This window comes from Peromyscus maniculatus, chromosome 15, assembly GCF_049852395.1.
Source record: "Peromyscus maniculatus bairdii isolate BWxNUB_F1_BW_parent chromosome 15, HU_Pman_BW_mat_3.1, whole genome shotgun sequence".
Lineage (NCBI taxonomy): Eukaryota > Metazoa > Chordata > Mammalia > Rodentia > Cricetidae > Peromyscus > Peromyscus maniculatus.
Window position 1 is genome coordinate 31331215 of NC_134866.1, and position 26662 is coordinate 31357876.

General features: G+C 39.7%; 1 protein-coding gene across 4 annotated transcripts in view; it reads right to left on the bottom strand.

The window, feature by feature from the left end:
* The window catches only part of Nup155 (nucleoporin 155), a 58580-nt gene that overhangs the window by 26590 nt on the left and 5328 nt on the right, over positions 1–26662 (bottom strand). For all 4 annotated transcript variants that reach the window (XR_013044711.1, XR_013044712.1, XR_006063931.2 and 1 more), the window contains exons 4-15: positions 25395–25465; positions 24661–24753; positions 23677–23843; positions 22374–22479; positions 21492–21565; positions 20574–20665; positions 17677–17774; positions 17049–17201; positions 12091–12191; positions 9641–9811; positions 2242–2352; positions 1334–1428 (exon numbers count right to left, since the gene is read on the bottom strand). Coding sequence is in view for 1 of the 4 variants with exons in the window: in XM_042261456.2 (XP_042117390.1) it covers positions 1334–1428; positions 2242–2352; positions 9641–9811; positions 12091–12191; positions 17049–17201; positions 17677–17774; positions 20574–20665; positions 21492–21565; positions 22374–22479; positions 23677–23843; positions 24661–24753; positions 25395–25465 (1332 nt within the window). In the remaining 3 variants the exon portion in view is untranslated. The remainder of the gene's footprint in view (positions 1–1333; positions 1429–2241; positions 2353–9640; positions 9812–12090; positions 12192–17048; positions 17202–17676; positions 17775–20573; positions 20666–21491; positions 21566–22373; positions 22480–23676; positions 23844–24660; positions 24754–25394; positions 25466–26662) is intronic.

Below are 26662 nucleotides of genomic sequence, written 5' to 3' on the forward strand. Positions count from 1 at the left end.
ATCACTCCAGCCCCTATAAATTTAAAAATTTATATTTTTATACAGCATACTCATACTTCAAATTCTTGGCGAAGTATTTTACACAAAGACAATCTCTGAAGGCTGGGGCAAAGGTTAATGGCACAATGCTTGACTAGGAAGTAGGAGTCCTAGTTTAATCCCCAGCACTGAAAAAAAACAACAAAACTTTCTCTTCAATACCAAGTTTCCTTACTGTCTCAGAATTTCTCAGGGTCAATGACACATGTAAAACAGAACTGGTCATGTTTGAGGGGGAAAAAAGACGGAGAGGAGAACCTGGTGAAAAGTGCAAAACTAGAGCAAAATTTAAAGCAAACCTAGAGAACAGTAATGCATGCACTGTGCTAATCAGCCTGTTCCATCAGCAGTTTAATTTTTCTTGATTTCACTCTTATTACTGAATTTTAGTAATTTGTCTATTTCCTCTGTTTGGCAAAGCCTTAACCTATCACACTGGTAATCATTTTTAAAAGTAGTCCAAAAGTGGTGTCTTTTTAACCCCAGCACTCAGGAGGTAACACAGCTGCCACAGGCTGAATGGTGAGGCTCTCCCTCTCAAAAATAAAAGACCAGATGGCTGGAGAGATGGCTCAGCAGTTAAGAGCACTGGGTAGTCTTACAGAGGACCTGGTTTCTATATTCAGCACCCACATGTTAGCTCATAACTGTCTATAACTGCAGTCACAGGTAATCCATACACTCTTCTGGTTCCCAAAGGCACTGCACGCATGAGCTACACAGACACACACAGGCAAAACACCCATGCACAAAAATAACATTTTTTTTTAAAGAGGCCCAGGAGATAGAGCTTAGCATGTTTAAGATCCTAGATTCAACTTCTGTTACCAGTAAATAATCAAATAAAAACCAAACAAACAAAAAAGCAGGCTGGCTGGATAGATGGCTCAGCAGTTAAGAGCATTGGCTGCTCTTCCAGAGGTACTGAGTTCAATTCCCAGCAACCACATGGTGGCTCACAACCATCTATAATGGGATCTGATGCCCTCTTCTGGCATAAAGGCATACATGCAGATAGAGCACTCATATATAAAATAAATAAAGTCTAAAAAAAAAAAAAAGCAGGTCTTCCATATATAACTATAATCACAATATTACTAAGGTATTCGATAGGCATTTTGGGATGTAGCTCAGTGGTAGAGTACTTAGTGCTTGTATAGCATGCACAAAAAGCCCTATGTCCAACTCTCAGAACACCCAACAACGTAGATCATTTTACACACACACACACACACACACACACACACACACACACACACACACACACAGACTCACACTCCACCCCGATGAATACCTAAAGAACGCCCGTGTAGCCCAAGCAGACACTTCTCTATCACAGGCAGCGGTAGAACAAGCAAGGATAAGGCAAGTTGCACAAGCTTGGTCTTCCTGCAAGGAACAATTAAAGATACACCCAGTAGTTAAACCAGTGTTCAACAAGCAATGAAATCAGCTGACAGTAATAAAGTGAACAGCCCAGATTTAAAGTTTAGCTCAGGCACTAGTATTAAAGATGCTTTCTCTTTATTAAGCTCTGATCAACTGTTGCTCTTTATTTTTTATTCTTGTAGTCTAGCCTTTTAATTTTGAGAAAGTATCACCAAGAGCCAACATTTATTGAGTACCTATCATGTGCTAGGCACTGTTTTAAGAAGCTAGTATGTAATAGTCCTTATAGCACAGTTAACAAAAAGCTAAAACTAAAACTAAAACTAAAGTCAGTGAATACAAGCTTCTCATTCCATTTTTGGAATATTTTCAGCAGGTAGTTTGAATCCTGGGTCAGTACACTTAACATTAATTAGTACTAATTTTAACTAAGCCTTCTCAGTTTTAAATCTATCAATTAGAGTTACAGCTATTAACTACTAATGTCTCCACATTTTGCTTCAACTTCCTGCCTTATCCAGTATGCTTGGGAACATACACAACATGTACATGCTTTTAGTAAATAGTGTATTTATCGTACGACTTCAATATCACATTCTTACTAGTACACCTTAATAAGGATTTGTCAAAATCAGAGACTAAATCTGGAGCCCTATGACTTTACTACTGTCAGTATCAGTGCATATATGCTGATTCCAGTACAAAAGAGAACAGAACATCAGTGTACGGCAGAGTTTTACTACCAATTTACCAAGAATTTTAACATCCTTATTGCTTCCTTATGTAAAATATCACACTACAGGGCATAATTACCTGATGTAATTTGAAGAATCTTTCAATCTCCTCTCCATCTCCACCCACGTTACTCACAAGCAGATGTCTCAGCTGATCTACAGGTCTCAGTTTATGAAACATAAGACTACCCTAAGAAGTTAAAAGTGAGAAAGACAAGTAAGCGATTACCAAGCCTGACTGGTGGAGGGCTGGAGATGTAGCTCAGGGGTGGAGCTCTAGCCTGGCACGCGCAGACCCTAAGTTCTCTCCCCAGTAACACTCACAAAAAGCCTGGCTGGTAATAACTGACTGCTACCTTATTTAACAATAAGCAACTCCAAGAATACAAAATAAACTAGACAACAAGATCATACAACAATCAACCTATATTCAATTTCCATATCTACAAAAATTAGTATTTTTGCCCATCATGCTGCTCTTCAAACTAGAGAATTAGTTAGCTTATTCATATTATTATTATTATATTTTGGTCTATATATGTCTATTCATACAAAAATAAAGCTGAATCCTTAGCCATCCATTAACTAGGATACATTCCAAACAGATTCAAGATTTTAAAAATTATAAATGTACTAGAAGAAAGTACAAGTTCTGTTTAATTGTTTTAATAAATCTCAAACAAAAAAATACTCCAATACAAAACAAATTCTTAAGAATAACTGTTATCGGGCAGAGACATTCAGGCCCAGCAGCGGCCCACAGAGGTAGACGGGCCCAGAGGCAGCCCGCTGAGGTAGACGTGCCCGGCGGCAGCGGCCGACAGGGACATTCAGGCCCAGCGGCGGTCCACAGAGGTAGACAGGCCCAGCGGTGGAGACAAGCAGACGCAGGTAGGCCTGTGGCGGCGGCCTGTGGAGGTAGACGGGCCCAGCGGCAGCCCGCTGAGGTAGACGTGCCCGGCGGCAGCGACCGACAGGGACATTCAGGCCCGGTGGCGGCCCCCAGAGGCAGACAGACCAGGGACGGAGACAAGCAGACGCAGCTTGGAACAGGGACGCCCCTAACCCCAACATCTGGGGAAGAAGCTATCTCCGTGGGTCAGAATCAGAACGAATCTGAACACTCCATCTGAGGACAACCCAGGGCCCAGCTGCTGATCCTGTGAAACCCAACAACTTGGAGGTGTTGGTGAGACTACCCTGCTCAGCTGAAACCCATCTAGGAGAGGATTCAGATGCCTACAGTTTAAAGTCTGAAGAAACAAGATCAGCTGAGGAGTTGACAAATGAACAAAAAGTGACCTGAGAACACAGAAGAAGGCGCTACCCAGACACCAAACCAGATCACCAGAATCATAAGTATATAATTCACCGATCGAAATCAGCTGCCCCTGAAGAAATAGCCCAATAGCACCAATTTAACCAAGAACCACTACTAAACCAAGACTAAAAATTAGAACAAGAGAGGCACTCTCAGACACAGACACCACCTGCACCTCACAGAGGAAAAGATGAGTAGACGCCAGTGCAAAAATACAGGCAACAACATAAAGACCTATATGGCAACATCAGAACCTAGTGATTCTACACCTGCAAGACCTAAACATACCATGACAGAAGAAACAGAAGAAATCAACCCTAAAAATGACATTAAGAAGATGATAGAGGCCCTTAAAGAAGAAATAAAACATTCCCTCAATGAGGAAATAAAAACTTTCCTTAAAGAGGAATTGAAAAACAACCTTAAAGAGGAAATAAAAACTTTCCTTAAAGAGGAAATAAAAAACTCCCTTAAAGAGGAAATAAAAACTTCCCTTAAAGAGGAAATGAAAAACTCCATTAAAGAGGAAATAAAAAACTCCCTTAAAGAAATGGAAGAAAAAACGAACAAAAAATGGGAAGAAATCAAAGAAAGCCAAGAAAAAGCAATTAAACAGATGAAAGAAACATTCCAAGATCTGAAAAATGAATTTGAGACAATAAAGAAAACACATGCTGAGGGAATGCTGGAAATAGGAATTCTGACAAAACGAACAGGAACTACAGAAACAAGCATAACCAACCGATTGCAAGAGATGGAACAGAGAATCTCTGACACTGAAGACACGGTAGAGAAAATAGATTCGTCAGTCAAAGAAAACAATAAAGACAAAAAAGTCCTAACACAAAACGTCCAGGAAATTTGGGACACCATGAAAAGACCAAACCTAAGAATAATAGGGATAGAAGAAGGAGAAGAATACCAACTCAAAGGCACAGAAAATATATTCAACAAAATCATAGAAGAAAACTTTCCTAACCTAAAGAAAGAAATACCTATGAAGATACAAGAAGCTTACAGAACACCGAATAGGCTGGATCCAAAAAAAAAGTCCCCTCGCCACATAATAATCAAAACACTAAACACACAGAATAAAGAAAAAATATTAAGAGCTGCAAAGGAAAAGGACCAAGTAACATATAAAGGCAAACCCATCAGAATAACACCAGACTACTCAATAGAGACAATGAAAGATAGAAGATCATGGACAAACCTCATGCAGACACTAAGAGACCATGGATGCCAACCCAGACTATTATACCCAGCAAAACTCTTAATCACCATAGGCGGAGTAAACAAAATATTCCAGGATAAAATCAGATTTAATCAATACCTGTCCACAAACCCAGCCCTACAGAAAGCACTAGAAGGGAAAATCCAACCCAAAGAAGCTAAACACATCCATGAAAAATCAAGCAATAGATAATCCTACACCAACATACACCACAGAAGGACAACACAACACAACCAAAAAAATAACAGGAATTAACAATCACTGGTCATTAATATCCATCAATATCAATGGTCTCAACTCACCTATAAAAAGACACAGGCTAACAGAATGGATTAGAAAACAGGACCCATCCATATGCTGCATACAAGAAACACACCTTAACTCCAAAGACAGACACTACCTCCGAGTAAAGGGCTGGGAAAAGGTTTTCCAAGCAAATGGACCTAAGAAACAAGCTGGCGTAGCTATCCTAATATCTAATAAAATAGACTTCAAACTAAAATCAATCAAAAGAGACCAGGATGGACATTACATATTCATCACAGGAAAAATCCACCAAGATGAAGTCTCGATTCTAAACATTTATGCTCCAAATACAAAAGCACCCACATTCATAAAAGAAACACTACTAAAGTTTAAAACGCACATCAAACCCCACACATTAGTAGTGGGAGATTTTAACACACCACTCTCACCAAAAGATAGATCTACCAGACTGAAACTTAACAAAGAAATAAAGGACCTAACAGATGTTATGACTCAAATGGACCTAACAGATATCTACAGAATATTCCATCCTAACACAAAAGAATATACCTTCTTCTCAGCACCCCATGGAACCTTCTCAAAAATTGACCACATGCTTGGACACAAAACAAATCTCAACAGATACAAAAAAATTGGAATAACCTCCTGTATTTTATCAGACCACCATGCCTTAAAGTTAGAACTCAATAACAACAAAAATTATAGAAAACCCACAAACTCATGGAAACTGAATAATACCCACCTGAAACATCAATGGGTCAAGGAAGAAATAAAGACAGAAATTAAAGAGTTCCTAGAATTCAATGAAAATGAAAGTACAACATACCCAAACTTATGGGACACTATGAAAGCAGTGCTAAGAGGAAAATTCATAGCTCTAAATGCACACATAAAGAAGATGGAGCAATCCCATACCAATGAATTAACAGCACAACTGAAAGCTCTAGAACAAAAAGAAACAAACTCACCCAGGAGAAATAGACGCCAGGAAATAATCAAATTGAGGGCTGAAATCAACGAAATAGAAAACAAGAGGACAATACAAAAAAATCAATGAAACAAAGAGTTGGTTCTTTGAAAAAATCAACAAGATAGACAAACCACTAGCCAAATTAACCAAAAGGCAAAGAGAGAACACCCAAATTCACAAAATCAGAAATGAAAAGGGAGACATAACAACAGACAATGAGGAAATCCAGAGAATCATCAGATCATACTTCAAAAACCTGTACTCCACAAAAATGGAAAACCAGGAAGAAATGGACAATTTTCTGGATAAATACCAAATACCAAAATTAAATCAAGACCAGATAAACCATTTAAATAGACCAATAACCCCTAAAGAAATAGAAACAGTCATCAAAAGTCTCCCAACTAAAAAAAGCCCAGGACCAGATGGTTTCAGTGCAGAATTCTACCAGACTTTCAAAGAAGAACTAATACCAATCCTCTTCAAAGTGTTCCACACAATAGAAACAGAAGGAACACTACCAAACTCTTTTTATGAGGCTACAATTACCCTGATACCCAAACCACACAAAGATGCAACAAAGAAAGAGAACTACAGACCGATCTCCCTCATGAACATTGATGCAAAAATACTCAACAAAATATTGGCAAACCGAATCCAAGAATACATCAAAACAATCATCCATCACGACCAAGTAGGATTCATCCCAGGGATGCAAGGATGGTTCAACATACGGAAATCAGTCAATGTAATACACCACATAAACAAACTGAAAGAAAAAAACCACATGATCATCTCCCTAGATGCTGAAAAAGCCTTTGACAAAATCCAACACCCCTTCATGATAAAGGTCTTAGAAAGAATAGGAATACAAGGAACATTTCTAAACATAATAAAAGCAATTTATAGCAAGCCAACAGCAAACATCAAATTAAATGGAGAGAAACTCAAAGCGATACCACTAAATTCAGGAACAAGACAAGGCTGTCCACTCTCCCCATATTTATTCAATATAGTACTAGAAGTTCTAGCTAGAGCAATAAGACAACAAAAGGAGATCAAAGGGATACAAATTGGCAAGGAAGAAGTCAAACTTTCACTATTTGCAGATGATATGATAGTATACATAAGTGACCCCAAAAACTCTACCAGGGAACTTCTACAGCTGATAAACTCCTTCAGTAAAGTGGCAGGATACAAGATCAACTCAAAAAAATCAGTAGCCCTCCTATACACAAATGATAAAAGGGCTGAGAAAGAAGTCAGAGAAACATCACCCTTTACAATAGCCACAAATAATATAAAATACCTTGGGATAACACTAACTAAACAAGTGAAAGACCTTTTTGATAAGAACTTTAAATCTCTAAAGAAAGAAATTGAAGAAGATATCAGAAAATGGAAGGATCTCCCATGCTCATGGATAGGTAGGATTAACATAGTAAAAATGGCAATCTTACCAAAAGCAATCTACAGATTCAATGCAATCCCCATCAAAATCCCAACACAATTCTTCACAGACTTGGAAAGAAAAATACTCAACTTTATATGGAAAAACAAAAGACCCAGGATAGCTAAAAGAATCCTATACGATAAAGCAACCCTTGGAGGCATCACCATCCCGGACCTCAAACTCTACTATAGAGCTATAGTAATAAAAACAGCTTGGTACTGGTATAAAAACCGACATACGGACCAATGGAATCGAATTGAAGACCCTGACATTAATCCATACACATATGAACACCTGGTTTTTGACAAAGGAGCCAAAACTATACAATGGAACAAAGAAAGTATCTTCAACAAATGGTGCTGGCATAACTGGGTGTCAATATGTAAAAGATTACAAATAGATCCATATCTGTCACCATGCACAAAACTCAAGTCCAAGTGGATCAAAGACCTAAACATAAATCCAGTTACACTAAACTTAATAGAAAAGAAGATAGGAAGCACTCTTGAACGCATTGGCACTGGAGACCATTTCCTAAATAAAACACCGACAGCACAGACCCTGAGCACAACCATTAATAAATGGGACCTCTCAAAACTGAGAAGCTTTTGCAGGGCAAAAGACACAGTCAATAAGACAAAAAGACAGCCAACAGATTGGGAAAAGATCTTCACCAACCCCACATCTGACAGAGGATTGATCTCCACAATATATAAAGAACTCAAGAAACTAGACATCAAAGCACTGAACAGTCCAATTAAAAAATGGGCTAAAGAGCTAAACAGAGAATTCACAAAACAAGAACTACAAATGGCTGAAAGACATTTAAAGAAATGCTCAACATCCTTAATCATCAGAGAAATGCAAATCAAAACGACTCTGAGATACCACCTTACACCTGTTAGAATGGCTAAGATCAAAAACACCAATGACAACCAATGTTGGAGAGGATGTGGAGCAAAGGGAACACTCCTCCACTGTTGGTGGGAATGTAAACTTGTACAACCACTGTGGAAATCAGTATGGCGGTTTCTCAGAAAATTAGGAATCGAACTACCTCAAGACCCAGCCATCCCACTCTTGGGCATATACCCAAAGAATGCTGATACATACCATAAAGATACATGCTCAGCTATGTTCATAGCAGCACTATTTGTAATAGCCAGAACCTGGAAACAACCTAGATGCCCATCAACGGAAGAATGGATGAAAAAAATGTGGTACATATACACAATGGAGTACTACTCAGCAGAGAAAAACAATGAAAGCATGAAATTTGCAGGCAAATGGATGGAACTAGAAAAAATCATCCTGAGTGAGGTAACCCAAACCCAGAAAGACAGTTATGGTATGTACTCACTCATTGGTGGATTCTAGATATAAAATGAACAATCAGACCACAACCCATAGAACCATAGAGGCTATATATATAGCATGGAGGTCCCTAGGACGACTGTGGCATATAATAAATTTCAGTTTTACTCAATTATTGAAAAAAAAATAGCCAAATGAATGGAAACACATGAACTATGAACCAAAGGCTGAGGGGCTCCCAGCTGGATCAGGCCCTCTGAATAGGTGAGACAGTTGATTGGCTTGATCAGTTTGGGAGGCATCTAGGCAGTGGGACCAAGTCCTGTGCTCATTCCATGAGTTGGCTGTTTGAAACCAGGAACTTATGCAGGGACACTTGGCTTAGTCTGGGAGGAAGGGACTGGACCTCCCTGGACTGAGTCTACCAAGTTGATCACAGTCCTCGGGGGAGGACTTGTCCTGGAGGAGGTGGGAATGGAGGGTGGGCTGGGGGTAAGGGGAGGGCGTGGGAGGGGGGAGAATAGGGGAACCCATGGCTGATATGTAGAACTGATTGGTATTGTAAAATAAAAAATATATATCACAAAAAAAAAAAAAAAAAGAATAACTGTTATCGACTACTTTAAACCTGTCTGCATAGGAAATTCTTCAATAAAGAGTTAAATCACAAACTAAGAAAATCATGTGATAAAGTAAAATGCAAAAACTTAATGTTTCTCATTCTCAGGACAGATTACAAGAACCACCTCCACCCTTAGATGCCTGAAACTGTGCATAACACCAGAGCAGGGGTATGGCTCAGTGGTTCCCTAGCATGCAGGAGTTCCTGGGTTCCATTGTCAGCACTACTATGGAAAGAAAACTTCTGTACGCTGAATACAGCCTCTTTTGCCTCTACCGTAAGCAAATATGCACATACCTGTGCCGAGAGGAGAACGAATTTCTTTGGAGGCAACATGTGCTGCTGTACAACAACTGGCGAGTCAGTTATTGGAATATGATCTTTATTTAAAGGTGTGATTATTTTATCCACTTTTAATTCATCTATTGCAGAAAGAGCCCAGGAATGACCATCAACACGGGTTGTCATCTAGGGAAAAGAAATACACTGTTCTCATATTTTGTTAAAATCATATATGCCAATATTTTTATATTTCTAGGAAATAAAAACCACAAAAAAAAAAAAAAAAAAAAAAAAAAAAAAAAAAAACCAACAACTAAAGAAACCTCCCTAAGTCCAGTAACCCGGGTATCTTCAACACGTATTTAGCCTGTCACTTTTAAACAGCATCTTCTATATGTTTCCATACAGATGCTGTAACTGGCAGATTCGGTGGTTGTTGCTGCCACAGACTATGCTCTCCTTTGCTGTTATATTTCCCTCCTAAAGTAAGATTCTTTAAAAACAAATTTTTAATATTCTAGGATATTTTAGAAAACACATTTCAAGCACTGGAAAATGTTAAGATATACTCTCCGTTTATACGCACAACACCTAACCTCAACAACTAGTGTCCTGACAGAGCTGCTTTCTCTCTTCTTTCTTCTACTGAACCATTTGAAAGTGAAGACACATCACCCTCAATACTTCCACATGATCTCCAGAAAATAACGAGATTCTCTTAAACCAAGAATCATTGTAACATTTAAGAATGCTGACAATTCCCTAATTAATTCAATGCCCAGTCTATACAGATTTTCCAAGTGTGTCTCTTGTATACTTACTTTTAGAAAACTAGAATTTTATCAGTTACACACTGTTTTTGGTGGCTGATATTTTTATTTTTAAATAAAAGTTCACATCTGATTGAGAACTCAAATATTATACAAATTACTTGAAAAAATAGTGAAGCTGGGTGTGTTGACTCATGACTGTAATCCAGGCACTGAAGAGGCTGAAGCAGGGGAACAGGAAGTCTGAGCAGACAAGGCCAGACACTGAGTTTCAGACTAGCCTGGGCTTTTGAGCAAGGCCCCATCTCAATAAACAAAGTAACAGAAAGATAACATTTATCAGACCCTTCCTCTGTCCCAGGCAATGATCTGGGTGTGTTATGTATATGATTTCATTTAATCTCATGGTATCTTCACAGAGGAAAAGTACTATGGCAACTATTATAGACGAGGAAATGAGAGTGCCAAAGTCATTTCAAACCTTATTCCTGCCCCCAAATCAGGACTGCACTTGTATCTTTCTGAGCTCTGAATTCTTACATGTATTACAACATGAAGCTTTACTAGGCTGGCCTTGAACCCACATAGATCTGCCCGCCTCTGCCTCCTGAGTGCTGGAACTAAAGGTGTGCATGACCACGCTCAACCCAATGTTTTCTTTTTAAGATGTTTTTAGCGCCGGGTAAGACATCACATGCCTGTAATCCCAGCACTTGGGAAGCAGAGGCAGGTGGGTCTCTGAGTTCAAGGTTAGCCGGATCTAGCCATCTAAGGCTACATAATGAGAACTCCCAAAATGATTTTCTTTGGCCGGATGGTGGTGGCGCATGCCTTGAATCCCAGCACTTGGGAGGCAGAGCCAGGTGGATCTCTGTGAGTCCGAGGCCAGCCTGGGCTACCAAGTGAGTCCCAGGAAAGGCGCAAAGCTACACAGAGAAACCCTGTCTCGAAAAACCAAAAAAAAAAAAAAAAAAAGATTTTCTTTGTGTGAGTGTGTGTGTGTGTGTGTGTGTGTATGACTATTGACAGAGATAAAAAACAAACAATAAGAATTAAGAAGATACATTTCTTTACTCTTAATTTAGGTTGCTTTCTTTGGAGCTGGAGAGAAGGCTCAGTCAATAAGAGTATTGTGATCTTCTGGAGGACCCAGTTTTGATTCCCACACTCATCTTCCCTTAGTGGGTACCAGGGATGCACATAGTGTACATACATACATACATACAGGAAAAACACTAAGACACATTAAATAAAAAAGTTAAAAAAAATTTTTAAATTTCTTTAAATTTTTTTTGTGTACACACGTGCTCATGTTTGTGTCTGTGTTAAGTATATGTGCACATTAGTGCACAGGTGCACAAGGAAGCAAGAGGAGAGCATCAGATCCCTTATAGGTAGAGCTACAGGTGTTTGTCAGCCTCCGATGTGGGTGTTGGGATCAGAACTCTAGTCTTCATGATCGAACATCAAACCATCTCTCCAGCGCCCCTCAAAGATTTCTAATCATATATTAATTATTATGAAAGTAGCAACAATTCAATAGACAAAGTTATTTACTATACTATTGCTCATTTAAAACATCTGGCACTGGAATAGGGATGTGTCCAACAACTGAATTCCTGACTAACACACACAGAGCTCTGGGTCTGACCCACACCACACACTAGTTTCACTGGAAGTCTCAAAACAACTGACCTGAGTTTCCATCATTGGCTTTTGGAAAGGAAATGTATCATGGTTGATACACCATAAAATGTCATTATCTTCATTTTCTGAGGCTGTCATCAGTAGAATTCCTAAAAGTTAAACACACAAAATATTATTACATGATGCTAAATAACATGTATTCCCAATAACTTTAATAATTATCAACAGTATATACAATTTATACAATGCTGGAAACAATCTAATGGGGAAAGAATAGGACTTTGTTTTTAAATAAACAGTGTTTGGAAAAATTAGATGTATAACTAAAAATGTTTACAAATAAACTGAACAAAGGAAATACCAGACCTATACACTGTATATACATCAAGAAACAGAAAGGAGGTCTAATTCAACAAGTTACAAAATAAGTAAAGACAAATGCCTTGAAAGAACCATGTACATGGCTGGAGGGATAGCTTAGGTGGTGAATGCTTGTCCTGTAAGCAGAGGGATCCAGGTTCAACTCCCATAATCTCTACTCTGGGGGAGATGGATATGAGCGGAAGCCTGGGACTCAATGACCAACCGGCCGACACTACTCAGTGAGTTCCAGGCCGGTGAGACTTGTTTCCAAAACAAGAAAAGAAAATTCAAGAAAACTGAAAGAGTGGGTTAAGCCTGAGGAATGACCCTTGAAGCTGTCTGCAGGTCCTACACAAGTGCGCACACAGAACCTGAGGTCATTAGAAATCACAGGTCCTACACAAGTGTGTACACACACACACACACACACACAGAGAACCTGCAGTCATTAGAAAGCACAGGTCCTACACAAATGTGTACACACACACACACACACACACACACACACACACACACACACACAACCTGCAGTCATTAGAAAGCTCTTATTAAGTGTTACTGATCTTATTGTGAGTCCTTTAGAGAAACATTTATTTTTTTCATTTTTCTGTATTTGAAGCTTTTCAATTTTCATTAGTAACTTATAAAAGATTATTAAGTATGTAAGTTTTTTCTTCATGTCAATGTCTTCTCAGTCAGTGAAATAGTCTACATACCAGTGAAATCAAATACACCATGACAGAAAAACAGATACAGGTACCAGTGTATATTCCCCTGTGCTTGATTCTAGCTTCTCTACCTAAATTGTGCCCTTAAGACTAACATTAGTGACATCAATCTTCTGTCCATTATTGCTGTAGGTCAGGACCATATTTAAGTAGTTAACTATACAGGGCCAGTAGTTTATATTAAAGTGGCAGAGGACAATTCTTAAATTCTAGTTTGTGGAACTTTGGAGAACCTGCAATTTTCAGGGACTGCTATGGCAAGTGGTTAAGAGTACTGGCCCCCCTTCAGAGGACGTGGGTTCCATCCCCACACCCACATGGCAGCTCACAACTGTCTGTAACTTTAGTTCCAGAGGATCAGATGCCCGCATCTCACCTCTAGGGGCAGCAGGCACGCACGTGGTGCACAGACATACTTGCAGGTAAAAGCCAATACACATAAAATTAAAATAAACTACTTTAAAAAGGAGAGCTTGCTAATAGTTTATTGGGTATTTTTGCATTAATGTTCATGAGAGGGATTGGTCTGTAACTCTTTCTTTGTTGCATCTTTGTGTGGTTTGGGTGTCAGGGTAAAAAGGCTCTGCTGACTCCCCATGGGAATAGGGGGTGTGTTGGGAGGAAAGGCTGGGGAGCAGGAGGAGGGAGGACAGGGGAATCTGTGGGTGGTATATAAAATAAATAGAAAATCTCTTAATTAAAAAAATTATTAAAAAAAAGAGAGCTTGCAGGATTTATTGCATTGTATACACAATAAGAACAATATTTTTTTCTGACTATATTTTCTGAGTTTAAAACTTAAGTCTAGAAAGGGGGCAGAGGGGAAGGAGGGAGAAGACAAAGTAACTTGACTTTATTTGTGTTGGCTTCAAAGAGAATACAGATACTATTAATTAAAAAAGAAGCTGGGTGGTGATGGAGCACACCTTTAATCCCAGCACTCAGGAGGCAGAGGCAGGCGGATCTTTGTGAGTTCGAGGCCAGCCTGGTCTACAGAGCGAGATCCAGGAAAGGTGCAAAGCTACACAGAGAAACTCTGTCTCAAAAAAACAAAAAAGAAGCCAACTTAATAAGTTGGAAGAGTGACATAAACTTTACAATCTAAAGCAGGCAAGGTGGCATCAACGTAAAGGTCTTGTCATCAATACTGATGATCTGAGTTTGACCCCAGAACCTACTTGGGGAGAGGAGGAACGAACTCCTAGACATTGCCCTCTGACTTCACACATGGCAGAAGTGTGTCTACACACATACAGTCACACAAAATAAAATTAAATAGTAGAAGAAAAAAAATTCTAGACCTAACAGTGAAATATAAAGCACATGTAGGAAGGATACGAATCAGCAGATCCCCCGTTTGATCAGGGCCTTGAATCTAGAATACACAATGGGCTCTCAATTCAGTAAGAGAGTAAGAGGCTCGGGACTGTTCTTTCTGGGGGGAGAGGGGGAGGTGGTGACAACACCTGGGAACTGCTCACTGTCTTTACAACAGGTAAAAGCACCTTCACTTCCACAAGGACGGAGACAACAGAAACAAGTACTGGCAAGAGTGCAGCCAAGTGAGCACACTTTACACACTAGGAAAGAGTGCAGCCAAGTGAGCACACTTTACACACTAGGAAAGAGTGCAGACAAAGTGAGCGCACCTTTACACACTAGGAAAGAGTGCAGACAAGTGAGTGCACCTTTACACACTAGGAAAGAGTGCAGACAAGTGAGTGCACCTTTACACACTAGGAAAGAGTGCAGACAAAGTGAGCGCACCTTTACACACTAGGAAAGAGTGCAGACAAGTGAGCGCACTTTACACACTAGGAAAGAGTATAGTCAAAGTGAGCGCACCTTTACACACTAGGAAAGAGTGCAGTCAAAGTGAGCGCACCTTTACACACTAGGAAAGAGTGCAGTCAAAGTGAGCGCACTTTACACACTAGGAAAGAGTGCAGTCAAAGTGAGCGCACCTTTACACACTAGGAAAGAGTGCAGTCAAAGTGAGCGCACCTTTACACACTAGGAAAGAGTATAGTCAAAGTGAGCGCACCTTTACACACTAGGAAAGAGTGCAGACAAGTGAGCGCACTTTACACACTAGGAAAGAGTGCAGACAAGTGAGTGCACCTTTACACACTAGGAAAGAGTGCAGACAAGTGAGCGCACCTTTACACACTAGGAAAGAGTGCAGCCAAGTGAGTGCACCTTTACACACTAGGAAAGAGTGCAGACAAAGTGAGCGCTCCTTTACACACTAGGAAAGAGTGCAGACAAAGTGAGCGCTCCTTTACACACTAGGAAAGAGTGCAGACAAGTGAGTGCACCTTTACACACTAGGAAAGAGTGCAGACAAAGTGAGCGCTCCTTTACACACTAGGAAAGAGTGCAGACAAAGTGAGCGCTCCTTTACACACTAGGAAAGAGTGCAGACAAAGTGAGCGCTCCTTTACACACTAGGAAAGAGTGTAGTCAAAGTGAGCACTCCTTTACACACTAGGAAAGAGTGTAGTCAAAGTGAGCGCACCTTTACACACTAGGAAAGAGTGTAAACTGTCCTAGTTGCTTTGAGAGACATCTGAGAGTTATTCACGGGTAAAGCAAAGTGACCACATGATCTAACAACTTCATCCAACAGAAGTAAGAAACTGAGGACGTTGTGAAAGCCTGTTCACAAAAATTTATAGGAGCAGTGTAGTTCACAATAGAAGGTGGACAGCATGCAAATGTATGATTTCTACAATTAAACATTATCCAACAATAAAAAGGAGATGCCCAGGGCATGGTGGTTCCTGCCTGTAATTCCAGTGCCTGGGAGGCTGAGCCAAGACCTGCAATTTTGAGGCCGCACTGGGCTCCTTGGTGGTTCCAGGCTGGCCTGAGTTCCAGAATGAACCACTGCTTCAGACAGACAGGACCAGTGGGGCAGCTCAGCCAGGAGAGGCTCGTTGCGAGCCTGACACCTTGGGTTGATTTCTGGAACCCCCCTGGGTGGAACGAGAGAGGCCACCCTCTCAAGCTGTCCTCTCATTTCCACAAATGAACCAGGGCACGTGGCTACCCCCAACCCCACAGACACGATAATTTTCTAAATTGGAGAGAAAGTCCTAATACCCGTTTTACCATCATTAATCTTTACAGCATCGTGTTTAGCCAATCATATTCTTCTATTTACATAAAGTGTCCAAAATGGACAAATTAATAAGAAAGGGAGATCAAAGATTTTCCAGAGCTAGAACAACTATTGGTGGACATGGTCTTTTTCCTGGGGTAAGGAAAATACTTTCAAGTTAGACAGTGGTGATCACTGTCCAACTCTGAATAAACTAATACCCACTGATTTTTACACTTTAGAAGGGTTTAATTTCTATCATGAACCATATGATTAAAGTTATAACTTACAAAGTGCTGTGATGATACACAGTATTAGTTATTTGAAGAAATTCTTCTCGAAAAGTTAAGTTTGGATACTGAACAACAACAGGGTGGGAGAGCCTGGCACAGTGGTGCACAACTTTAACCCCAGCACTTGGGAAGCAGAGGCAGGTAGATCGCTCTAAGTTCAAGGCCAACCTGGGCTACAGAGAGGTCCAGGCCAGCCAGGGCTACACAGTGTGACTCTGTCTCAAAAAAATAAATAAATAAAAATGTGGGTGGTAGTGGTGCTGAGAGATGGCTCAGCAGTTAAGAGCACTTGCTGCTCTTGCAGAGGACCTGGGTTCAGTTCCCAGGTCCCACGTGGCAGCTCAAAGCCATTTTCGAAAACCATAGTTGCAGGAGATCTAATGCATTCTTCTGACCTCCAGGTCCCAGGCATGCTCATGGTGTGTGTACATACACATAAGCAAAACACTCATGCACATTAAAAAAAAAAAAAAAAGAAGAAGAACCTAATCTTAAATCTTACAGCACTTCAGAACTTACCTTTACTATACAGAGCTTTGTGTACTTTTGAAGGCTTTTCCACTGTTGAAGATGCTGAGAATCCAGGAGGTAGTCGGACGTGAACCAACGTCAGTGTGTTGGGCCGAGCTGATGGCTGTCTGAATGGACAAGTGCTGAAATACAACCTCACACCTGATGAGGGGTAAAGGTATGCATCGGTAACAAAAAGTAAGGACCAGAAGTACACGTGCAATGAGGAAATTTCACACATAAACACAGACTGCTGCTAAAGCACACATCACTCTCCTCACTGGCCTGAAATCACAGATTAGCAATTTAAACAAATTTCTAGAAAATGTCACAGAATTGAGCAGTGACTTAATAATTTCTATAGCAAGAGCTTGTGACAAATCAAGGGAGCCTGTGTCTCAGCTAAGGGTCCGTCACTAAAAATAAGCCACTTCACTTTACAGGTCTGGTTACACATCACAGTATGAGTAGGGAAACAGCATCTCCCATTTAAAAATAAATAAATAAATCCTCATTTTATGACTTCTCAGCACAGCTTAATAACTAATGAAGGAGGGAAAACGTTTCTCATCATAAACTTCCCAACCAAGTATCATCAAATTCGTAATAGCCACGGCAGATATGGAAACAAACGTACCTGCGTGAGTGACGGCCAGTAACTGACAGTCCAGGGATTCAGAGTTTTCAATCACTGCTATCTGAACAATCGGCTTAAAAACGGAACGATCAATAGTCCTATAGGAAACAAAACCCAAGTGCATTTCTAGTTTATTAAGCCAAGTCTGAGGCGGGTATAGTGGCATGTGCCTTTAATCCAAGGACTCAGAAGACATAGGCAAGTGGATCTCTTTGAGTTTGAGGCTAGCCTGGTCTATGTACTTAGTTCCAGGACAGCCAGAGATATAATAGAGAGGCCCTGTCTCAATAAATAAATAAGATTAACAACTCCTTAGAAAGTAACATAGTAGAAGTAGGAAGTAACAAGACTCTAGTATATGTATAGTTAAGACTAGACCTCTTTTCAAACCACTTAAAAGACCATTTAAAAAGGCCAAATAAACCCAAGGAATCAAATCACCACTGCAGCGATCACTACTGATTAAAAGAGAGAAAACAGACCTCTGTCACTAGGAAATAAATAATGGAGAAAACTCTGAGTGGGGAATGGCCATTAAGCGACTCCAGATGCAGCAATGTAGTTAGTTTATGTAACCTGTGTGTATTGGTTTAGAAAAAGAAGTGAGAGCTGGGTGTGGTGGTACACACTTCTGATCCCAGTGCTGGGCAAGTAGACAGGAAGATCAGCAATTCAAGGTCAGCCTGGCTGACATGAAGCTTTAGTTTTAAGAAACAAAACATTACTTCTGGGAATACAATAGATTGGAAGACTAATTGAGAGATTGGAATATTTTATAAATAACTCCTGTACCTTCCTCCCAAATGTCAGTATTATGAAAAAAAGAAAATGAATGAAAAGAGTGTTCTGCATTAAAAAGACTAAAGGCCAATATAATTCATAAATTCTAATGGTAGAATGTGGAGAGGAAAAAAAAAAAGCCATAAAAATTTTTAGAGCTGTGCTGGCTTTTGCAGTATATTCATTCAAATTGGAATGATGAGAATCACATGACCACTGTACAAGGATGATATGCAAATTCATACAGTATTCTGTATTGAGAGAGAGAGGAGCCATACTGTATCAGGCAAAACAGAATGTAAGTCAAGAACAATGAAAAGAAACAAAGCCAAATTTTAGAACTACTGGGAAATTAAATGTTTACTATGTAATTACGTAGTTACAATAGTTCAACTTCCTACCTTCCTTTTTTTTTTTTTTTTTTTTTGGTTTTTTCCAGGCAGGGTTTCTCTGTGTAGTTTTGGTGCCTGTCCTGGATCTCGATCTGTAGACCAGGTTGGCCTCGAACTCACAGAGATCCACCTGGCTCTGCCTCCCGAGTGCTGGGATTAAAGGTGTGCGCCACCACCAGTGTTTTCTTTTTGGGGAGACAGCATCTTACTATGTAGTCATGGCTGGTCTATGACTCACAGAAATCCACCTGTCTCCACCTTCTGAGTGCTCCACCATGCCTGCTTGCTAATTTTTCTGCAAAGTGACCATGGTACTTAAAAGAAAATGGAAGCGGAAAGACATGATACCCGCACTTTACTTCCTTCCAAATGTCTTGGTTAGTCAGTCAGAAGGTTAAGAAACAGGCAAAGACTAGCACCTGGAGAGTTTAGATAGCTATCCCAAATCATAATTGGTCAGTTTGGATACAACACATAGTTGGGTTCTTCATCAATTTAATAGTTTTGAGACAGAGTTTCCCTGTGTAGCCCAGGCAGCCTCAAAGTTAAACCCTACTGCCTCAGCTGCCAGAGCCTAGGACTAGATACAGACCACCACATCCAGGGTAGTACATGACTTTTTAACATGCTGTTCATTTTCTTGTAGACTTGGCAATTTTTCCAGAAGATAAAGAAAAAGGAAGCCCATCTTTCTAATTGTTTGCACTCAGAATATACATTTCTGTAATTAATAGGCAGGAAAAGAAAGCTGAAGATTTTCATTATGACATCTGATCGTTGCAATTACCCAGTTTACAGACAATCTAAACTGAAAAGTTGAGACCTCTATTATAAAGTGTGGAGAATGTCTACAGATCACTAAGGAGTTTGGGACATATGCAACAATCAGTGTAGAGTCCAATACAGAAGTCCTTAGATTCCAGGTTGGGTTCTAGCTCTTTAAGAAGCCAAAGGAAGCCGGGCGGTGGTGGCGCACGCCTTTAATCTCAGCACTCGGGAGGCGGAGGCAGAGGCAGGCGGATCTCTGTGAGTTCGAGGCCAGCCTGGTCTACAAAGTGAGTTCCAGGAAAGGTGCAAAGCTACACAGAGAAACCCTGTCTCAAAACACCCCCCCACCCCCCCCCCACCCCCCGCAAAAAAAAAAAGAGGCCAAAGGAAGCCACTGTATCACTTAGTTTGTTTTGTTAGGAATTAAATAAGGATATTACAGCTATGAAAGTCTACCTTGTACTATGTAGGCCTGTTGCAAGAGTAGCTGGCCTATGTTATCTTGTTATAACACCTGTAATGTTTGCAACAATGAACCTGAGCTCCAAGCTTCAAGGAAAAAGGCTAGAGAGTCAGCTAAGTGGTAGAATGCTTGCCTGGTCTGTGGGAGACCTTGGGTTTGATTCTCAGCACCTTTGGAAAAAAAGTCCAAGAGAGAAAAACACAAAAAGCTATACTTCACTAAGACATACCACCTTATGTTTTGAACCAACATGAGACAGTCTATAGCAAAAAGGTTTGAGAAACAACTTATTATGATGTTCCTTAACCATTCATCTTTTAGAGAAGTTTGAAGGCTTAATTTAATCTTGGTATAGTATATATAACATATATGTGCTATATATATACACTATATAATATATATATACATATGTATAATATGTATGTATAGTATAACATAGTATTATAGTATAATCATTTCTGCAAATGAAATGTTGACAATAAAGAACATATTACCTAGCAATGTTTCCAGCAGCAGAGACAATAGCATTCTGTGAAACTGAGGCAACTCTACTCATCCCCTGCCCATCATGGCCCAAATCATAAACCTGTGAATAAAAAAGGGCTCCTTTAGACACAATTACATAGCATATCCATTATATTAAAGCTGACTTGTTCTTTTAAAGAATAATTTGGTACTTACCAGACAAGGAAACATCAGGATGTTTGAAATCCCAACAAGTCAAACAAACAAAACATGGCCTAAGAAACTGTTTGAGGTGTTTATCAAAAAAAAGCACAGAGTTGAAGCCAGGTGTGGCAATACACACCAGGAATAACAATACGTGGGAGGTAGAGGCAGAAGACTTCAAGATCATCAAGAGAATTTGTCTCAAACAACAACAAAATTCACAGTACACGGATAAGTTTGAGTGACTAAATTATCTTCATAAAACAGGGACGAGCAGGGTGTGATGGTGCACACCTTTAATCCCAGCACTTCGGAGGCAGAGGCCAGTCTGTTCTACAGAGTGAGTTCCAGGACAGCCAGGGCTACATGAGAAACCCTGTCTCAAAAAACAAAACAAACAAACAAACAAAAACCAAAGCAAAACCAAACAGGGATATAAGCAGTAAGATAATTCACTGGTTAACGGCACTGGCCACTATAAGCAGTAAGATAGTTCACTGGCTAACGGCACTGGCCACTACTAGCCTGACAACTTGAGTTCCATCTCCAGAAACCATGATAGAGAGAAAGAATGACTCCTAAAGTCCTCCACCTCCACATGTGAGCTGTGTCACACAGGTGTGCATATGTACATGTATACACACACACACACACACACACACACACACACACACAGTAATTTTTTAAAAAATAAAACAGGAATGCTCTTCTATTTTTAAATAGTCGCAAATATGCATATTTACCTGTATTACTCCTTTCTCTGATCGTGTATACAAAATATTCCTTGAATTATCAATTTCAATTTGAACAATAGGATCTAAAAGTAAAACAAAAGAAAACCAAACCCTGAGGATCATCGACTGAACACAGGGTCCTTTTACAACAAATTAAAACTGAGGCCTCAGGATTTGCACTCTACTCTCTTGCTTGGTTGTTAACGTCTACAATATCTGCATAAGGACAGAGCCAGGGAACACAGTCAAGGGGAGCACAAATAACTCACTCCGTCAGGCAAGGTACTGGATGCTGCTCTCCAGTAATCCTAGCTTGTAGGAGGCTATGGCACAAGGACTGCTTAGAGTTTGAGAAATATATTACAGCTGGGCGGTGCTGGTGTACACCTTTAATCTCAGCACTGAGGATGCAAAGGCAGGCAGATCTCTGTGAGTTCGAGGCCAGCCTGGTCTACAGAGTGAGTTCTAGGATAGCTGGGGCTACACACAGAAACCCTGTCTTGAAAAAACCAAACAAATACAACAAACAAACAATGCCCCCCCCCCCGCCCCGATATACATTTGAACTGGGAATTCATTCTAGACCATTTGTCATATGTAAATCTGTCTCTCTTACTTGTGCATGTGTGCTGTATGCAGAGACAGACCACATACACACGTTTTGAGGGAAAGGCATTTGGGGCGTATGACCCAGGAATGACCCTAAATCTGTAGAAAATAACTTGAAATTAAAATCTACGTTTTTTGTTTTATAATGCTTCTGCTCTCTGAGACACCTCATACAATTTAATATGACAAGTATTTTAACGAAGCATGCAAATTTCTGAGGAAAATGTTAACTCTGGAAGTACCAAAAATCTGTTTTATTTGCCAAATTTGTTTCCTACTTACCATCTTCTGAGAATGTGAACTGCAGCAAGGAAGGCACAAGGAAGGAGAGCGAGCTCTTTGAGTGGTTGATCTTCCTACATCTTTGACTGAACCAGCCTGCCTCTGCCTTGGAGAAAAACAATACAGTACCCGTAAAGCCATATAACAAACGACTGTACCCACGCTCATTAAAAACTCTAAGTCTCCATGAATCACCTGTAGCTAGAGTTTTCCTGCCTGGCCCACGGTCAGGACAAATCTCTCTCACTCGACATGAGTAAACACACAGAGACTGATATTACTTATAAACTGTATGGCCTTGGCAGGCTTCTTGCTAACTGTTCTTATATCTTAAATCAACCCATTTCTATTAATCTATAAGTTGCCACATGGCTTGTGGCTTAACGGTATCTTAACATCTTCTCATCACTGCGTCTGGCAGCGTCTCTCTGTCTCAGCCTTCCTGTACCCAGAATTCTCTTCTCTGCTTGTCCCACTTATACTTCCTGCCTGGCTACTGGCCAATCAGCATTTTATTATACAGAGCGATATCCACAACAATCACCAGTAATTGTAAATACAGTAAAACATACCTTTCAAAATTAACTACAGATTATTCTATGAGTAAAAATATCTACAAATATAACAAATGACTTTCAAGACATATTCAATAAAAAGGCAATTGGGAAATTAACTAACAGTAACCTAAGTAAGGACATACATTTACAAAAGTATGCTGTCTGCTAGTGCACACACACACACACACACACACACACATGTAAACAGGTATTTATTCATGTGTGTATAAATACACATATACAAATGTCAGTATTATGCTTTAAAACAGTAGTTCTCACCCTTTAATATAATTCATGTTGTGGGGACCCCAACTATAAAACTATTTTTGTTGCTACTTCATAACTATAATTTTGGGGGTTACAACTTGTACTATAAATATCTGATATGCAACCCCCAGAAGGGGGTTGTGACCCACAGGTTGGGAACCATTGTTTTAAAAACACATACCAAACAGATTATCATCGTGAGAAAGCCATGATGCAGTTCACAGACACAGTGCCTGTCTAACATTTGTAAAGCTCTGAGTTCAAGTTCCAGAATACCAACATCTGCCCCAAGAAAGAAGGGTTTTACCTAGGAGGGAGACTGGGTCTCATGGGTATGGAATAGTGATGGTAGACTGTAGTGTATTTTCCTTAATAAGATATGTAGCATGCGATTAGAAAACTGAAACAAACGCTTTTCTTTTCCTTTTCAAGAGAGATAGAAAAAATAAACAGACAAATTTGTAAATGTTAAGGCTTACTTGGTATGCTACTTCATACAAACAGCCGTCCTTTCCAGCCAAAAAGATCCTGCCACTATCAGTGGAAGTGATTGTTAACAGGTAAGTGTTATCCGTTGGAAGAGAATACAAAGGATCGGGAAGCAGCTGCATTCCACCGCACATACTGTCATTAAGAATGCCGGAACCTGTGAGTTTGAAACAAGAAAAAGCAGGGAACAGTTTCTTAGCTTTCTGAAGTTTAAAATGATACTCACAGTATCTTGAGAACTGGTAACTTGACTGAATTCCTACTAAAACTTCCCAAATGCCTACAACATGTTTTATAAAGTTACCATAAAAGCTTGAGGGGCTGGAGAGATGGCTCAGTCTCAGGGGTTCTTGCAGACGACTGGGGTTCAGTTCTCAGCACCCACATGGCCAATCACAAAAATGCCTGTAACTTAAGTCCTAGGGGATCTAACATCATCTTCTGGCTTCCTCGGGCTCCAGGCACACACACAGTGCACATATATACATTCAGGAAAAACATTCGTACACATAAAATAAAAAGAAACCTTGCCTGGCTGTGGTGGCACAAGCCTTTAATGCCAGCACTTGGGGGTGGAGGGGGAAAGAGGCAGGAGGATCTCTGCGAGTTCGAGGCCAGCCTGGTCTACACAGTGAAACCCTGTCTCAAAAAACCAATAAATAAATAAATACATAAATCTTAAACAAAACACAGCAGTCAGGAATGTGGCTTAGTAGTAAAGTGCTTGCTATTCTATATGTAAGCTCCTGAATTCAATTCCTAGCAGCACACACGAACGCACACAAAGCTTCACTAAAGATAATTTGATAATTCATCTTAAATTACACCTATAGCACACATATTTATCATACAGCAAAATATCAAGAAAAACAAACCTAAACTCACGTGAGGACTTAGTACTGAAAACCATTATAATAATAACTTTCAACACATTATTATTTTCAAAAACCTAGCATTTGAGTGGATTACCATACCTGTCTGTACATTGGCATAGCTGAGTCCAAGAATTACTATATCCACAGGGGTTGCCAAAACCAGCAGGTGTCGTACATGAGGTTGAAAGATGCCTGGGGCAAAGCAGACAAAGGTAAATTATCTTCTGAAAACCACAGCATTCAGCATGAGTAAAATACAGTTATCCATTAAAGTGAGTTCCTAATTAGACAGCAAAAGTCTGAATCCAGGTGAGCAAACTGTGATGTTTAAATATTACTATGTTAGAGTATTAACGTACGTAAACAGTAGAAAAGAACTAACAGGAAATAATTGGTTCAATGGTGTCATTTAAAAGTGTAGCATACACATGCAGTGCAAACATATCTAGCCACACAAAAAAAATTTGAGGACAGCATCTGAGGTAGCCCAGGTGGGCCTCGACCCTGTGATTTAGCTGAAGATGACCTTGAACTGACCCTCCTCCCTCCACCTCCCCAGTGTGGGGATTACAGGCATGAGCCACCACACCTGGCAGAAAAGGAAGGAAATTCAGATACCCAACATGCATGATCTGTGAAGACACATTAAAGTGAAGCATGCTGGACACAAAGTAACAAACACTACAGGAAAAAAAAAAACATTCATATAGATAAAGTAGAGTGATTGCTGCCAGGTGTTAGAAGAAAGAATAGGAATTTTTTGATTGAGCCCTTAAAACGTTTGGAGACTATGTGTATAGTCATAATCTCATCCTGATAGTTTTATTTCTTACCAGCTTTTGGTTTGACAAGCCCCACAGCAAGAATTGTCTCACTGAGTCCATCAAAATAGGCAAGGTCACCTCTGGTCAAAGTAAAGAAAACATGTTTATATATATATGTATATATACATAAATTAAATCTTATTTACAATGCTCTTATTAGTTGAATAAACTTAGATATAGAATAGACACAGCAAACAAAACTAGTAAAGGATTAAGACCCAGGCACTAGACCTATATAAGGATAAACTAGAGCAACATCCTAAACATCTGATCAGTCCGACTGGGCTGCAGGTATTGTCTGCCAAGTTAACACCCATCTCCTGCTGAGACAGGAAAGCAGTGTGGAGAGGACTCTGGGAAGGAGTTCAGAAAACTTAAGAGGAGACTAGGTAAAATTCTCCAGTGTCTAATTTACATCCTAATGCAGGGAAAGTATAAAGGAATTCAGAAACCCATGCTACTTAAGTAACTATAGCAACAAACAAATCCAAATTCAGCTTAACTCTTACCCTGGAAAAAAGCCAACTCTTGCCATAATACAGGTCTACCCACCGAACCCTAGTTAAAGAGGAGGCATATGCATGTCTCAAGACAATAGTAAGTATTTGTTAAATGAATGAGTGTTACATTTGAATAGAAAAGTAAAAATGTCACTAATATGAAGACTTTTTAGAACTATCACATTCATGGACCATTTCTATTATGACTAAAACACCCATCTAGTTAAATATAGTTTGTTTGGTTTTTTGTTTGTTTGTTTGTTTGTTTGTTTGTTTTGTTTTTTTTTTGGTTTTTCAAAACAGGGTTTCTCTGTGTAGTTTTGGTGCCTGTCCTGGATCTCGCTCTGTAAACCAGGCTAGCCTCGAACTCACAGAGAGCCTCCTGGCTCTGCCTCCCAAGTGCTGGGATTAAAGGTGTGTACCAACAATGCCTGGCTTAAATATAGTTTTAACTGGAAATTATCTTACTACAGAATATAAATTGTCATATGGTAAGATTTTGATACAATTAAGTCTTTTAAATATGTGTTCATACGCACATGCATCTTTCTAAAAGGAGCATTAGTTATTCAATGCAAGAGTAACAGCTTAACTACATGCACCTTCTATGACATTTCCTATCTCAATAAGGATAACATAGATGACTCAAATAGATAACTGAGTAACTGAACTATGAAGTGGAAATAACACAGAACTTACCTCTCAAGGCCAAGAGAGCTAGCCAGATCAAATACTACTCTATTTAAGAAACACTGGCTTTAGATTTTATATATTCTA